The 18026-nt window shown below is 41.9% G+C and overlaps 1 protein-coding gene across 1 annotated transcript in view; it reads left to right on the top strand.

Moving 5' to 3' along the window:
• The window catches only part of TPO (thyroid peroxidase), a 198021-nt gene that overhangs the window by 49942 nt on the left and 130053 nt on the right, over positions 1 to 18026 (top strand). The window contains exon 5 of the mRNA XM_073628886.1: positions 13179 to 13194. Coding sequence (XP_073484987.1) covers positions 13179 to 13194 — 16 coding nt within the window. The remainder of the gene's footprint in view (positions 1 to 13178; positions 13195 to 18026) is intronic.

The following is an 18026-nucleotide window of genomic DNA, read 5'->3' as shown; positions in this document are numbered from 1 at the left end:
CTGAGAGGGACTTGCTTTGCCCAGCCCTGATTAATCACTTAGACCGGAAGAATTTGCCCCCTTAATGACCAGGCCATTTTTTGCGATACGGCACTACGTCGCTTTAACTGACAATTGTGCGGTCGTGTGATGTTGTACCCCAAAAAAAAATTGACATCCCTTTTTTTTCCCACAAATAGAGCTTTCTTTTGGTGGCATTTGATCACTTCTGCAGTTTTCATTTTTTATGCTATAAACAAAAAAACACAATTTTTCAGTGATTAAAGTCCTTAAAGTGAAAAAGCTTATGTGAAAAAACTTTTTGTGAAAAAACTTGTTCAGATCCAATGTTTCAACAATTTCGTGACTTGAGTGCTCTCGGATAATTCCTGTGACTTTTGTGCACCCCCTTGCGGGTCCCCACTCACCAGATCCAACAGCCCCAAGAAGGGGCGACCAGCATAAGATGTCTCAATCACGGTCTCCTCTCCGCGGTAGTTATACGGGCTCCCCAGGGTGGTTTCCGTGCCTTTGATTTTCCCAATGGATTCCTCCAACCTCGGATGGAACAGGCTGCAAGGGGAGTTACGATCCCAATATTCTCTCCCCCACCTTCCTACCGAGCATCCAAATAGTTTCCCACTATTGGTTTCAATGTTTGCAGTGGCTCCCTCATAGAAAGAAAAAATAGGAAGCTCCCATGGTGTAGTATATATAAAACGCTTTTAATCAAAAAAACTCCATCAACTTACAGCGGAGTAAAAAGTAATAAATAAAATAAATAAATAGCCATAAATTTAACTAAATAAGATAACCAGTGAATAAAAACAAATTAGCTCACTCAGGGATGGCCCTGAGAACAGACCCGTAGCGGTAAAAAGTGTTGAAAGTGCGTGCCGTTGGTTAGAGCTGTTTGCGCTCCACCTGCGTTCCAGCTAGGGTCCGTACCCGGAAGTGACGTAGCGTGCGTGGCGTCGTTGTACGCGTTTCGTCATAGGACGTCTTCAGCAACGATCAGATCAGATCGGACACTTTTGACACATTTTTGGGACCATTGACATTTATATAGCGATCTGTGCTAAAAAAAAATGCACTGATTACTGTGTAAATGTCACTGGCAGGGAAGAGGTTAACACTAGGGTGGCGATCAAGGGGTTAAATGTGGTTCATGGGAGGTGTTTCTAACTGTGGGGGATGGGATTGACTGGAGGAGGAGAGAGATCGCTGTTCCTAGACACTAGGACTAGCAGATCAGTCTCTGCTCCCCTGTCAGAATGGGGAACTGTCTGTTTACATTGACAGATCCCCATTCTGGCTCTCTGTGGAGCGATCGCTGGTGGCTGGTGGACATCGCAGCCGCTGGCCACGCACAGGTCCTTTTATACTCCTCTAAACATGTATAGAGCCCTGACAGGTCCTTTTATACTCCTATATACATGTATAGAGCCATGGCAGGTCCTCTTAATTCTCCTATATACATGTATAGAGCCATGAGAGGTCCTCTTTATGCTCCTATACATGTAAACAACCATGTAAAGTATGCTCCTATATACGTGTATAGTGCCATGACAGGTCCTGTTTATACTCCTATGCATGTGAACCGCCATGACCGGTCCCCTTAAGTTATCATGATATAAAATAATAAAATAATGAATGTGAGGGCCTTTTGGTGAGCATGATTTTTTTTTAGGGGGGGGGGGTGTGCAGCATTTAATTTTTTGATCCCAGGCAGCACAATGTCTTGGGCCGGTTCTGAGTGTGAGTATAGTGTAGTGCAGTGATGGAAACCTTGGCACCCCAGATGTTTTGGAACTACATTTCCCATGATGCTCGTGCACTCTGCAGTGTAGTTGAGCTTCATGGGAAATGTAGTTCCAAAACATCTGGGGTGCCAAGGTTCCCCATCACTGGTGTAGTGTTTAACAGCATTACATTACATTTGGTGCTGTATAAAATGCTATATACACTTTTTTTTTTTTTTTTTTTTTTTTTTTTTTTTTGGTTGCTGCCTTTTTTTTTTTTTTTTTTTTTTGGTCCCTTGCCTGCCCTCATTTTTTAAATTGTCAGCTGCAGTTTTTCTTACTGCAAAGCTGTTTTTCCCCTTTTTATTTTATGTTTTTTGTTTTTTTATAGTTTTTTTTTTCAGTTTTGTCAGCGGCAATCCTCAATTTAAAGTGCACCAAAAACAACACTTTTCATTCAATAAAGTGCACCCATTTCCTATTATCTATCAAATTTGGGGAATGAAGCCCCCCCCCATCATGTCTGGGTGGCCAACAAGAAGATGCAGATGTTACCATGCTACTATGAGAGGGCCAGCAGCGTCTGTGTCCACAGGCAAAGGTGGTAGTGGTCACTCCTCAAGCAGGGCACGTTTGTCTCTGTTTAGTGATGCTGTCCTTGCTATCCAACCACAGCATGCAGAGGAGGTGGTGGACTGGCTTACTAAACCATCCTCATCCTCCTCATCCTCCTCATCCTCTATCACCCAAGCTGACACTAGTTTGCAGTTCACCACAGCTGACAGAGCAGCCTATTCTGCCTCCTTGTCCTTGTCATGTGCTAAAAAATTCCCCCAGGGCAGTACCTGGGCCCCCATACCCTTTTTATAGCCAATAACTTGCATATAAGCCTTCAAAATGGGAACTTTTCATTTTTTAAGTTCGGGTCCCTCACTTTAATGGGGTTTGGGGTTCGGGTCCGAACTTCTTCCCTATTCAGGCCTTCTTGCGGTGAACTGAACACAGGGGTGTTTGGCCCATCACTACCGATGACCCAAGTCATGGACTATGTTGGCTATATTATTGATAACTAAAATTGTGAGGATTATAATTAATTCAAAATAATCACGTTTTGCAAAATTAATCACTAATGTTTCTTAGTCAATATGTATCTTTTCTGCTAAAATATTGACAACAGAGCTATATCTGACTTTTAGGGGAAACGCTTCATAGAAAATAGATCACATAGCAGCAAATCAAGATAAATGGTCCTTTTAGTATAGCGTAACTGTTAGTTGAATAGTATGGAGACAGGTAAGTACAAGTACCTATTTTAGCAGATAAAAAGGACACAGTGGGGTGGATTTACTAACGGCAAATAGATTGAGCATCATGTAAACAACAAATTCCAGTTTACATTCATTTGTACATGATTGGATAAGAAAAGTGAATACTCACACTTTATTGTGTGAAGATTATCAACTCCTTTAATAATTTCGCCTCAATGGTGTGCACATTGCAAGTGCAGTTGCACTCATTTTTCCCAGAGCTTAGTAAATGTGGTAAAGCTCTGTTGATTTCCATCAACCATTCATGTGCAAGCAAAAATGTTTTGCTTTATTTTGCTTGCATCTGATTGGGTATTCTTTACAAAGTGAAGCTTTACTATATTACATTTACTAAGGAAAATGAGTACAAATGAATTTGCAATGTGCACACCATTGAGGCAAAGTTATTAAAGGAGTTGATAATCTTTACACAATAAAGTGTGAGTATTCACTTTTGTTATCCAATCATGCACAGATGGATGTAAACTGGAATTTGTAGTTTACATGATAGTTAAAGTAAATATTCACACAATTTATTGTGTGAAGATTCTCAACTCCTTTAGTAAATGAGCCTCATAGACTAACAAATATTAGTAATTTATTTTACAAATTACTTAGTACTGGGTCCCATAATGTGGATATGTTAACACTTACTTTCTTTTTTAATACACAATTTTAATTGAAATATTAAAGATGATTTAAATTTTCCACCTTAAAATGGGCCAGATCTATTTTTTATGCAAGTACAGTTCGATGAACAACAAATTGTAAAGCATTTGAAGTAACAGTGATACCATTTCTGTCGGTATCTTAAATATGCCACAGATAGCAAAATATAATCTTTATTATCAAATTAGCACAAATACCATTAATTTGATGTCTGCATCTTGAAAGCAGCTGTTAGTTTAATTATTCTAAACGTTTCACTTGCTCTGCCATTCTTTGCACTGGCTTCATTTTTGTACAAAACAGAAATCAGGATTCTCATTAGTACTTATAAAGCCCTCATTATGCTGCAGCACTGCCTTAGATCTCTCCTATTTCCGCATACCAGCCCTATATCTGCTGATGATGACCTACAACTCTCAGCTTTCCCTGCTGCACCTGATTTATGTAATCCTCTACACTGAACTATTTAACTGTGCTCTGATCTTCAAAGTTTTGTGCATTACTAGGAAACGCTGAAATTGGCAAAATTGTACCTAACCACATTGTCCTGCATTCTTTAATAATTGTTATTCTCAGTCATCTTTTATGCATAAAATTATTTAGCTTTATAACAATGCGCCAGTCATCGAACCGATAGGAATTCAAAGGTCCCACCGGTGCAAATAACTTCTGTGCATTAATATGACAATCCTGTAATATTTAGCAGTATGTAATACATAACATAGATCCCAGCATTCAGAGTAGAGCAGTGAGAAGTATACCATACATATACCATACAGCACAGAGTACAGGATGGAAAATTCTGTAGTATGCCACATGTAGTACAGCATACAGAAAGACCAATCCAGAGGGGAGAACCTCTGGGAGATCATGGATAGAATAGGATCTGGGGGTCCTAGTAGATGACAGACTCAGCAATAGCATGCAAAGCCAAGCTGCAGCAAACAAGGCCAGCAGAATATTAGCAAGCATAAAAAAAAGGATTTTTACTCAAGAGAGAAAACTATAACTCCACCACTTTACAAAACTCTAGCTTGGCTATACCTTGAATATGCCATCGAGTTCTGACTACCGATCCTCAAGATGGATGTGCTTGATATGGAGAGAGTCCAGAGAAGGTCAACAAAGCTAATAGGGGGGCTGGAGGACCTAGGTTATGAAGAACAATTACAAACATTAAACTAATTCCCCTTGGAAAAAAGGCACTTAAAGTGGTAGTAAAGTCCCCACTGTTTACTTGTACCTACAGGTAAGCCCAGGGTTGTTACTAGGTGGGAAAAAGACCAGGGGCTTCAGCCTGAAGGTAAATTTGATCCCACGACCCCCCCCCTTCTGACGTGAAGATCAGCGCCAGGGAGCTTTTCCTGGCGCTGGATTAAAGGTGAGTTTAACACCAATTATAACATTTTGATGGGGCGAGACTTCTGGACTCCTTTACTTTACACAGCACCCCCACACACCTCTCGATCCCTTTACATTACACAGCACCCCCCACACACCTCTGGACCCTTTACATTACACAGCTCTGCACCACTGGAATCCTTTACATTACACAACACCTCTGGACCCAGCCTGAAGACTAATGTTGGCAATACAGCACCCCTTTATAATACAGTGCCTACTTTACATCACAGACCTCTTTGCATCCAAGTCCCCCAATTTACATCACAGCCCCTTTACATCAACGTCCTTTTTCCCCCTTCACATCACAGCCCCCCTCCTTACATCACAGAACTTCCCCTTTACATCAGTGTCCTCAGCCCCCTGTCCTTGCATCCAAGTCCCCTTCATATCCCCCTTTCTTTGCACCCCAGTCCCCTTCACACCCCCCTGTACCCCAGCCCCCCTTAAACCCCCCTTTTCTTTTACCTAAGTCCTTTTTACAACCCCCCTTTACTTGCACCCCAGTCCCTTTCATAGTTGCCCCCCTTACTTGCACCGCAGAACCCTGCAAAGCCCCTTGTATCCCAGTCCCACTTACAGCCCCTCTGCCTTGCACCCCAGTCCCTTCCACAGTCCCCCTCCTTTTATCCCAGTCCTGTTTACAGCCCCAGTCCCATTTACAGCCCCCCTGCCTTGCACCCCAGTCCCTTCCACAGCCCCCCTCCTTTTATCCCATCCTGTTTACAGCCCTCCCGCCTTGCACCCTAGTCACTTCCACAGCCCCCCTTGTATCCCAGTCCCCTTCCTTCATCCCAGGCCTCCCTCTACAACTGCCCCCCCTAATTACATCCCACTCCCTTTCACAGCCCCCACCTTTCTGGTATCCCGGTCCCCTTTACAGCCATCTTCTTTCTTTGCAACACAGCTCCCTTTCCATTTAACAGACAGATGATTGGTTGCTAGGACTGCTTCCAGCAACAAATCACAGACTTTTTAACTTGAAAAGTTGGACAGATCCTACCTTCTGCTTGGACATTCTGTCTTCTACCTACTGTGTAAAGATGAAAGCAGCGGTGGGGTAAGGAGGAGTCACACGGGAGAGGATACTCAGGCAGGATGTTCTACAGCTTCACTGTTGTCACCCTGCACATGCACTCCACCCCCTCCAGTAATGATTCTCTGCAGCCAGCACTGGAACCGTGCACATGCCGTAGTTGAAATGGGTCCTGCCACCTTCCTCCCCGGACAGCAGTGTGTACATGTTTACAGTTTGTTTATGCATGAAGCAAAGGGGTCCATCCCTGACATCAAAGCTTAGATTTGACAGCTCCACTCTGACTGCGGCCGCATGCCCCCGGCTTGCCCACCAATCACTGGATGTTTACACTGCTGAGGTATGTAGCCCCGAGTTCCTGGCCAACCCCAGGCATTGGGACTCGGGACTAATAATTCTAAATGAGAAATACGAGACTCTGGGCTTTTTGGGGGCCCACTTGGGGCTATAGCCCTTGTCAGCCCCCCTTCCTGACCCCACTCGGTAAGCCTAAAATAAGGTTTGCCTGTAGGTACAGTAAATACTTCCTAAACATTGACCATTTAGAATATATTTACTATAGTAGCAGCCGGTAACATTCCCGATGCATGCACACTGTTCTCTCAATGGACAACGTGCCGTTCATTGAGAGAACCATGCTGTGGCTGTGACTCCTGCTTGCATGCATGGGGTGACATCATCGTGGCTCGGCCAGTCAAACAGCCAAAGCCCATGAACCGGGAAGGAAGACCAGATGAAGATGAAAGCCCTGTCAGCAATGACAGTGCACCGCTGAAGGTCTTTGTTCTAAGGTAAGTCTTTCATAATTTGCTAGTATGCGATGCATACTAGCACATTATGCTTTTATCCTGCAGGGGACCATTTTGCTGGAATTTTTTTTTCAGTTTACTACCACTTTAAGAGGGGATATGATTGGAATATACAAATGGTGACTCTAGCATTGAGAAGAAACGAGTTAACCTTAGGTCTTTAAAGAATACATGTGGTGACACAATGGGATGAGATGTGGTTCAATCTTAAACTGCATATGGGATAGGCGATAGGCCAGCCATATATGGATCAAAATTTTGTCAGTTCAGCAGGACCAGCTGAATTTCAACCCATGTATGGGCAGGCTGGTTGTACTGACATCAATCTCCCAATTGACTTCTGTACAATCAGCCTATTGGTATTTTTCTGCTCAATTGGTGCCACAGGCAGGCTATAGTCATCAGTGCTGATCAATGTATTCTGACAAGGGGAAAGTCTCCCCCATGTCAGAATACAATGATTTGACAGTGAGGATCCCCCCATCTACTTAACTGGTTGAAAGGGGAAAAATGACTAATCTATGGGCTTCTTTAGAGCAGTAAGGATGTGGAACTCCCTTCCACAGTTGGTAGTGTCAGTGGGGATTGTAGATAAATAAAAAAAACTTTTAGAAGTGTTTCTTGGTGAACACGATGTGCAGGGATATGGAAAATGGTACTGACATAAACATTCACACGCGTGCACACACACACACATGCACACAAACACACACTCTTGCTCTCAGGTTGAACTGAATAGACTGGTGTCTAAATTCTACCTTACCAACTGTTTAATTATGTAACCTTAAAATACTCAGCATCCTGCACCATATGCCCCAATACACTCATCACACCCCAACATGCACCTCTATACACTTAATACATACATCCATCATATCTTATACCTATGATCAGCAGGCTGTTGCTTGTCAGACTGTCCAAAAAATGCATATCATGTAGCCATGATGATGTTGGCAAAAGGGGCAGCAACAAGACCAATTGGAAAATGTCAAAAAGAGCAGCTTCAGGTGACTGGTCACCACAATGAGAACTGGCAAAGAGGAAGATCACAGGGCTGTAGACAAAGGTGAGTATTATTGTGTGTCTAGGCTTGTTTACTATAAAAAAAATCTTTCATTAGTGGGGTAGGGGAAATTATTACTTATCTTCTAACTGTCTGGAGTTAACGTGTTACTAAACCCAGGTCCCTCCATTCACTATATCTGGTCTTCCACATTACCACAGTACACAAAAGATGAAAATGCAATTTTTTTTAGTAAATATTAACTGCTAAATATCTTTTATTTCATCAACAGTTAGAGCTTTCTTGTGACATCTATCAGTGTCCAGCCAAGCACTGGTTTAGGCTGGGTTCACACCACTGCAAATTGGATGGGGATTCTCCCCATCCAATTCGCAATAGCAGGAGATTTTGACCGTCTCTCTATGGAGCCAGTTCACATATCTCCGAAGCGGGTCCGGTGATATTTGCACAAAAATGCTGTGCGTCTTTTGGTCAGTTTCAGGTCAGAATTTAGCACAAAATTCGGGCTGAATTCTGACCCGAAACGTTGAACCAGGACACACCGGACCCCTGCTGTGAGCCTCATGCGGCTCATATGTGAACCCAGCCTAAAGCCTAAACTGACCTATAAGACTGCAAGACCCCTGACCCTCTGTCTGGACAGTGCTGATTGGCCCTGTGCTGATCACATGCATCCCCCCAACAACAAAAAAACTCTCTAGAAATACACACCAAACTGAGCATGTGCAGCCTGACTCAATAGACTCTGTGTTATCGGGAAATTATTAGGAGTCAGTGGAAGGAGGGGAGGATCTGGGCATACGGGATCAAACAGTCTTTTTCCACAATGCGGAGGATTAACCCCTTAGGTTCCACAGTGAGTATAACAAGCATGCTTTACTGCATATACAGACTGATTTTACTGTTGTGGGTTTAGTAACACTAGTAGATTTAAAAAAAAAAAAACCTTTGTACAAACATTCGTACAAATATTCATTTGAATTTTCTCATTACATTCGGTGACTTGGCGATCATCATTTTAAAGCATTGCTTTTAACATTGAATTTTAAAGTAAATGGACATTTCTGAACAAGAACCACATTCACCATTAAAAATGTCTCTGTTCAAGAAACATTTTTCCAGCCTGGCCCTTCAAATGTTCTTTTTTGCTGCTGTCGAAAATGAAAGTCAATTTGACCTCACTAATGGTTAGAAAAATGAACAAGCATTCTTTAAATGAAAAATTGCAAACAAAAGCCTTAAAGCTTGACTTCAGAAGTTTACAAAAGCACAAATGTAGTTATTATGTTTCAAAACTCATATGTATTTTTACATTCATGTATTCAACTGTGTATTTTTCCTCTTAAAATTGCAAAGTCCGCATACTGAGAAACAAATCCAAGTACATTAGAAGCTATTTTTAAATACAAGATAATTATTTTCTTTACAGTGCATTATGGTGATATTTTCTTACTGACAGACATAATATTAAAAAGGTAAAGAATAGTTTTCGTTAAATCGTTTTCTTTTTTCTTATTTTTCATATGAACACTGAGTGTACATTGAATTAGTTATTTATTTTATTATTATGTTCCTCAATCCCTTCTTAGCACTACTGGAGAACTTGTCTTTGAACTCATTTCCTCTTTCAGGCTTTGTGACAATAACTAAGACAGCGGGTAATTAACTACACAGAGACCTCTGTAGATGGTAATTTAGAAAATTAGATTTGGTTGATAAATTAGACAAAAGTGTCTGGGTCTCCATCACAGATGAATAGAAGATGTCAACAAGATCATGAGCCATTAAGCATCTATCTGGAATTAATGGGTTTATTTAATCATTCCCAAATGGGTTTGGTTAGTGGAAAGACTATGTATTGGCTACTAGACTTTGAATTAAAATTTAAGGAAACAAAATGTGAACGTTAATTTATAGTCCAAGCATGAAATCATGAGTGTGTATTCATATAAATATTTTATTAAGCATAGAGAAGAATTACATTAAATTCAATAAAGTCTGCTCATCTCAGAACAGATCAAAGAGAATGCACTGGCCACAGTGATTTTAATAAATAGCCATAGTCATTAGAAGCATTGCTGTTAATATGCAAACCAGGCACTATCAAATATACTTAAACAGACAAGATAATCAACATTTTGTATGGATTAAATGTGTAATTTAATCTAATCTTTGGAATCAAATGTGAGTATGGGATCTCTTATCTGGAAAGACAGTCAGTTACAGGGAGACATGAGCGTATATCATTGTGAATTATTGATGAAGATTTATTTTTTATGTAAGTATGCTGAGTACTTCTTAATTCACTGAGGATAAGTTTTTTGCTGTGATAGTTGATGATGTTTTAAAATGGACAACATAGGTATATGTCTTGAGGCGTTTCCTGTGATATCAGATAAATCTGTCAGCTAATAAATTTGCATTTGTAGTAGTAATATGCCTGGATTAAATAAAGCTAAACTAAATTGTCTAGATATAGCTTTATGGTTTATAGCATGGGTTGGAAAAACTGCAACAGTATATTCTGGGCAATTTCCATAGTGTTTACAGTGACAAAATGCATTGTATGCATTCAGTTAACTATTGTTACAGTAAATACTGTGCTCTGTTCATGTGTTCAGTAGTTACAGTATAGAGTATACTTCACTATATCCCTAGTTTACATTGCAGGTACTGTACATATTTTACTATTCCAGTAAAAGATGTACCGTACCATAAATGTAAACCAAAGATCCCCAATCTCCGAGCCACGGACGGACCAGTAGTGGTCTGTGGCCTGCTAGCAACCGGACCGCACAGCCACTCGCATCACTGCCTGAGCTCCACCTCCTCTCAGATGAGCAGCACTAGAATTTTTACAGGAGCATGAACCCTTACTGTAAAGTGAGCATGCATGGAAACTAGGTTAGCTATCCATGAAAAAATGTCTTATGCCCCGTACACACGGTCAGACTTTGTTCGGACATTCCGACAACAAAATCCTAGGATTTTTTCCGATGGATGTTGGCTCAAACTTGTCTTGCATACACACGGTCACACAAAGTTGTTGGAAAATCCAATCGTTCAGAACGTGGTGGCGTAAAACACGTACGTCGGGACTATAAACGGGGCAGTGGCCAATAGCTTTCATCTCTTTATTTATTCTGAGCATGCGTGGCACTTCCGTCGGATTTGTGTACACACGATCGGAATTTCTGACAACGGATTTTGTTGTCGGAAAATTTTATATCCTGCTCTCAAACTTTGTGTGTCGGAAAATGTGTGATGGAGCCTACACACGGTCGGAATGTCCAACAACACGCTCCGATCGGACATTGTCCATCGGAAAATCCGACCGTATGGGGCATAAGACTAAACTGGTCCTTAGTGACAAAAAGGTTGCGGACCGCTGATGTAAACTGCTGATATAGTGTAGCATATTGTAAAATTTGTTTCCATTAGCACAAATTTTACATGCGCACCATGGGTTCCTGGACATGCCCACCTAAGGCAGAAGCAGTTGGCACATAATTACATAGTTACATAGTTAGTCAGGTTGAAAAGAGACACAAGTCCATCAAGTTCAACCAAAAAAAAAAATACAATCCCATATACACAAACCTACGCCCACAGTCAATCCAGAGTAAGGCAAAAACAAAACAGCAAAACGTGCTCCAATTTGCTACAGCGGGGGAAAAAAATCCTTCCTGATCCCCCAAGAGGCAATTGGATTTTCCCTGGATCACCTTTACCTATAAATGTTAGTACCCAGTTATATGGTGTACATTTAGGAAAGAATCCAGGCCTTTTTTTAAAGCAATCAACTGAGCTTGCCAAAACCACCTCTGGAGGGAGTCAGTTCCACATTTTCACAGCTCTTACTGTGGAGAAACCTTTCTGTAATTGGAGATGAAATCTTTTTTCCTCTAGACGTAAAGAGTGCCCCCTTGTCCTCTGTGATGACCTTAAAGTGAATAACTCAACACCAAGTTCACAATATGGACCACTTATGCATTTATACATATTGATCATATCCCCCTTAATCTCCTCTTCTCAAGTGGGAATAGATTCAGTTCCTCTAATCTTTCCCCATATCTGAGCTCCTCCATGCCTCTTATCAGTTTCGTTGCCCTTCTCTGCACTTTCTCCAGTTCCCCAATGTCCTTTTTGAGAACTGGTGCCCAAAACTGAACTGCTTATTCCAGATGAGGTCTTACTAATGACTTGTACAGGGGCAAAATTATATCTCTCTCTCTGGAGTCTATACCTCTCTGCAGCAAGGCCAGAGCCTAATAGCACATAGTTATTTCAGAGAACCCAACTACTGTGGGTAGCCCTTCCCCCAATTTCTATTAGGGAATTGCAGTTCCATTGCGGTGGCCTTGCAGGGCCTGGGATCCCTCCAGCTGTTTGCCTGTATTACCAGAGCTATTGTGGACTTCATTAACAGGGACATGGTTTATGAGGCTAAGCTCTCAGTTAGGGTTTTTGTTGCTATAGAGTCTTATAGAGACTATGCTACACTAATGCTACACTGATTAAGCCACAGAGACATTGCTATGTACAGAATCCATGTTTGTGTAGCTTCATTATCTGTTTCGTTTCATTCTGCAGTGTATGCATGCCATTCTGACTCATTTTTCATTATTAATTCCAATTTTGCACCTGTTTAGTAAACTGAAGGTCACAGTTATTCCCTGTCTCATCATTCAGCCAATTAAGCATCCTGTTACGGTATATACAGTAATTATTGCAATGAATTCACCAAGCCTTCATCTGAGAGTCACACATTTTTATAATTATATCTAAAAAATAAGTTAATAAGCTGGGTGAATCTTAAGTGAAAACATTGAAAAATAGACCCCTCAGGGTTTAAATAATAGGGTTCAGTTTATATATTTATAATTCTATAATCCTATTATTAAAACAATTCTGATAGAATGTGATTGGAAACACAGCCTCATACCACTAACATCCAGCCCTAAACCCCAGCAACATCTGCAGTTCTGCACCGAAATAGGGACTACAATAGTCAGCCTACCAGGAAGCTGCTGTAGGAGACCTACCGACAGCTTGGCCCAGCTGAGGACACCAAACCCCCTCCCTTCCCAACTTCCACAGTGAGAAGGAGGACTCAGTCGCTACCTGCATCCAGTCCTTTGGCCAACTCTGGCTACTGTCTTAGTCTGGCTGGATTGAGGGTAGCTAAAGTAGTTCCCAACATGGGCATAGCTACCAGAGCAGTGGGGTGCACTTCTAGAATGGTCTCTATGGAATGTAATCTTCCAAGCTCTTCTTGCCACTATGCTTGCACACCCCTGCCCCCCTACTCTAACCAACTGACCCCCATCCTTCCCTCCATTCTCATCACTACAATTCCATGCCTTCACCCTATGTCTGCATGCTCCCCCCTTTTTCATCACTGCACCTGCACTCCCTACCTCTAACCCCTGCACATTGCTGCATCTATTTTTGTATATGCTGGCCTTATTTTTTTTTTTGGTTTTCTTTGCATGTAAACATGACTCCCTGCTGTTTTATGTTTATTCTGTATGTATGGATGCTGTTTATTGCTATTTTTCTTGTTCTGTGTGCTGGCAGTAATTCTCAGTCTCTGTTCTTATTTTGTATGTATGGGTACTGCACAGTATCATTTTTCTTGTTCTTAAAGCATTTGTAAAGGTTCCTTATCACCTTTTTTCTTAAAATATTGAACTTGTTATACTTGTTATATATGCAAGGGTCCCTTACCTCCTCTCTTGGGTCCCCCACTCTCTTCTCCTCCTCTTCTCTGAGTGTCCCCATAGCAAGCTATGTGCTGTGGGGGCACTCATGTGGGCATGCTCCCGAGCCGGGCTATGTGCATCCATAGGCACATCCAGCGCAGCTTGGCACCCCCCTTGCTCCCTCCTCACAGGATTTGTTTGATAACAGCAGGAGCCAATAATAGATAATATTCCTGAGAAGCCGCGCTTAGGACAAGTCTATATGGTAAAAGAACAGGTTGCTGCCTCCCTTACGCAAAAACACTCACAAGAAGTGCCCTGCCAAATGTATATATTATAAAAACTTAGGGACAGAACGGCGCTACCTGAAAACCTGTTTACTAAGCATATACAGGATTGGTGCCCGCATCCAGAGGGGTGGGACAGACTTGAACGCTCCTCTCATAAAAAATCCTCAGTGTGCAGTAGCGTAGTACCGTCGCTGAGGACGTCAGGTGATGAAGCGCGCATGACGGAACTACGCTTATTACGTCACTTCCCTGCAGACGAGTGGGTGGAACGCAGGAACATCGCTCTGACCGTCACTTCCCCCATCTCGGTACATGCATTGGTTACAGTGACTCTGCTCGTATCCACGTCGGTATTTGATTGTTATCCTACTCCAGTGGTTCACTGGGTGGGAGGACACATTACTTTTGGATTTCTTTGTCTTGGTTTTAAAAAGTGGTTTTTAATAAAAACGTTTGGTACTTTATCACACCATGGAAGCCCTTTTTTATATTTTGATGCATGAAGGTATTGCCGCATCTTGACCCACCTGGATATACCTGAGACACCTATGAAAAAGCAGCAGGGAGCAGCGAAGCCTATTTAAAGTACTACAGGCCTGATACCCCTGCAGGGGTTCCGACAGTCGGTGAGTAGGCAATTTGGGGGGGGAGAACACAAAAGTCACCTGTCAACATTGTTCACACGAAAGTCACCCCTGGGAACATCCTGACTTGCTGCCGTGAAAAGTGCATGGGACTACTACACTTTACTGTGCCTTAACCGTTGCAATATATGAACTGTGAAAACACTTTTTGATACATGTGTATATATGGTGGATGCAGCCTTTCTTCCTAGGAATTAGCAAACATCACAAGTACATGTTTTCTGCAATATAGAATATGTCTCCAGCTGCTTTGTATTACTGGTGGATATGGCTATTAATTTAGAGATTGGGTATTGGTCTATCAGTGCCATATAGTATATCTATACAGTGATTTTCTTATATGCTATACATATCATCCTTATTACAGGTTATATACATTATTAGTTATGATATATATACGTCTCCTACCCACCTGCATTAGTATAAACACCCCCTCCCATACATCACTGAGGGCTTAACAATTTTAACGTATGAGAGATAAAAAACATTATGCTAATCATTCCTGTATATGCTTAGTAAACAGGTTTTTAGGTAGCGCCGTTCTGTCCCTAAGCAGGAGCCAATGGCTCCAGCTGCTGCCTATGTGTCCTGTGAGAAGAGGGAGAGAGAGCAACGCTGCTGCAGCCAGGTACAGCAATCGATTGAGAGAAAAGTCAGGTATGTATTTGGGGGGGGGGGGGGAGTAAGTAATAAGGGAATGCATTAAGTTAAGAAAAAATCTTGACTTTAAAACCATTTTAATTCCTTGGTGTAATTCTCAGTATCTGTTTATATTTTGTATGTATGGATGCTGTACAGTAGCCTCCCCCTGTTCTGTACGGTTCACTTGTAGCTTGAATTTTTTTTTAAATGATATCTGTATCAATACCGCTTGATATTCTCTTGCATTCTGGAAGTGATTCTTGACAGCTGTTATTTGCTAAGTTCACTGTAAAATTTCCTGTCGCTGCTCATCACCATTTTTACTGTGCGCATCTGTATGTCCCCTTTCTAGGTCACACCTCTGAAACCCTTCCTTATAAACCGTTCTTCTAGGTTGACACCTTTGCAGTCGCCATTGAATTAGGCACCAGATGCACTGTACCAAATGAATAAGCATCAACAGTATAATAAGATTATTATAATACTGGGTTAGTATTATTAGTATATAGTGTAGCTCCAATAGTTTCCGTAGTGCATTACAAAAAAAGGGAAACAGAACAGTTACATTACAAACCACTAGCAGAGGAACGGGAAGGCTTTAATCTTTGAGCTTACGGTCTAAAAATGTAACCAGATATTTTATAGGGATATGGACAAAAATTGACCAAAAAGTCCATCACTTAACTAACATGAGTACCAAACCCCCTATAGTTTTTGGAATTTGTGATGAATGTGAGACACATGGATTCTTTCTGTTTTAAGAAGGCTCCACTGTAATGGGCAAGGAGAATGTCAGTGAAGGATGCGAGTAAGACGGAAATGGACTATTCAGATTCCTAAAATAGATATAGGTCAATGCTGGACCCAAATAATCATAGTCAAACAACGGAGGAGATAAGTACAGGTGGCTGAGGTGGAGATTGTATTGAAAAGAAAAACACGGGTTCAAACCAAAACAACAATCAAATACAAAGGTATCAAGAGAAATATTTTAGCTGTAGCAGTGCACAGAACAGAATTTACAGTATATTTGTGACTCATGATATTATGAAAATGCTTGCAGCATGTCACAACTGTATTTTCAATAAAGGTAAGCAAGTAACATGGGCAAATTATTGACAACAGCGTACATATTCAGAGTTGCAGAATTCCAATAAAATTTCAGCTGGATATGTGAACACAGAACTGCCAGCTGCCTGTAGGAGGTAAGTTGGAACCGTTGATGAACAAAGTACCAAAGTAAATTAAGGTGGCATGTAAAGACTGTCATTATTTACAAGATAAATACAATGTAGATTCAATTTTACAGGACCAGGAAACTTAAAAACAAACAAGTTGCTATAAATAGCCCTAAAAGTGGACCCTGCTGTTCAAGGCAAGGTTTGGATATACTGTTTTGGGCCCTTCCCCTGTCTAAATTGCCTTCTGAGAGTAGGTCTAGAATGTACATACAGTAGAATGAAAATTTTTTGTACCTGTCTTAACCACTTCGGTGCCCAGACATCGTGGTCCTTCTAGTGGGATCCTGGGAAATACAGAGCTCATTACAAAGCTCAATACAAAGCTCATGAGAAAACACTCTTGCAATGAACTGGAGTGTCCTCTTGTGAGATATGGGCTGCTCTGTATCCCTTCAGAATCTCCCTGGAAGGACAGTGACGCCATACTCAAAAATGCAGATTATAGGGATAAAGTAAATATAAATCTAACCTTTTTTTTTACAAGTACTTTTTAGACCTACTTTCAGCAGGCAATTTAAACAATGGGAGGGATTCCGGACAGTATAAGCAAACCTAGCTTTGTAATACAAGGTCTGCTTTAACTTAATAGGTCGAATCTGTCATTGAAGGCTTATGGTGTCTGTCGAATCTTCAAAGAAGATTCGACAGAGCAGCTAAACTGTACGACGCCGTATAGTTTACCTGCTCCATCGAATCTTCTTAGAACTTTCAACAGACACCATAAGCCAAAGTACGTGTGTACTTAGTTCTAGCTATTTTATTGCTCCTCTTTGGTTACAATCAGCCAATAACATTCATCATCATCATTATTTTTATTTATCTTTTCCAAAACGTCTTTCAGGACAGCACCCGAGAGATCATGGCTCCTCCTCCCACAGGAAACACCTCATCAATTAAGTCTTTAAATTGGAATCCTCCACGTTGCCTCATCAGTTTTTTGTGTTTCCTCCAGCTGGAGGAACACCTCTGGTGGGAGCCATGATCTCTCAGGTTTATCCTGGGAGACACAGGTTCTCACCTGTTAAGTCTTTTTTTAGGCTAGGAGAGTGAGCCTCCCACTTGCCTCTTACATGGACGGTCCCGTGGGCTCCCTCTCCCTCTTCCGTGCTCGTGGAGAGCCTGTACGTCCGGGGGTGCTGCCTCCAAAATTTTTTGGCCTGACGGGCGGCCGTCCTATGTTCCCTTCTACATGAGGGATGAGCGGTGGCGGCCGCCATGTTGCTGGTGGCAGAAGAGCGCTTCAGCCACGTCCTGTAAGGGAGGAGGCAGCACTTCTGGGTCGGCGCGTGCGTCATTTCCGGGCGCAAAGCGCAGTGGGAGAGGGCAGGGTCACCTGGCGCCTTCATTTCCAGTTCCAGGTCAGCGCAGCGGCGTTTTCGAATCTGGAACCGGTCGTTTCACCACGCACCGCAGACAGCTATGGATAGCGATGCAGCGGATAAAGGGGCAAGCCAAGGCGCCAGCAAGGCTAAGGTAAGGGACTGTGGCCTCTATTACCCTGGGCCGTTTTCTCCTGTGGGGGGGTTACTCACCCTTT

This window comes from Aquarana catesbeiana, linkage group LG04, assembly GCF_042186555.1.
Source record: "Aquarana catesbeiana isolate 2022-GZ linkage group LG04, ASM4218655v1, whole genome shotgun sequence".
Lineage (NCBI taxonomy): Eukaryota > Metazoa > Chordata > Amphibia > Anura > Ranidae > Aquarana > Aquarana catesbeiana.
The sequence above is the reverse complement of the archived record's forward strand: the minus strand, read 5'-3'. Positions and strand labels throughout refer to the sequence as shown.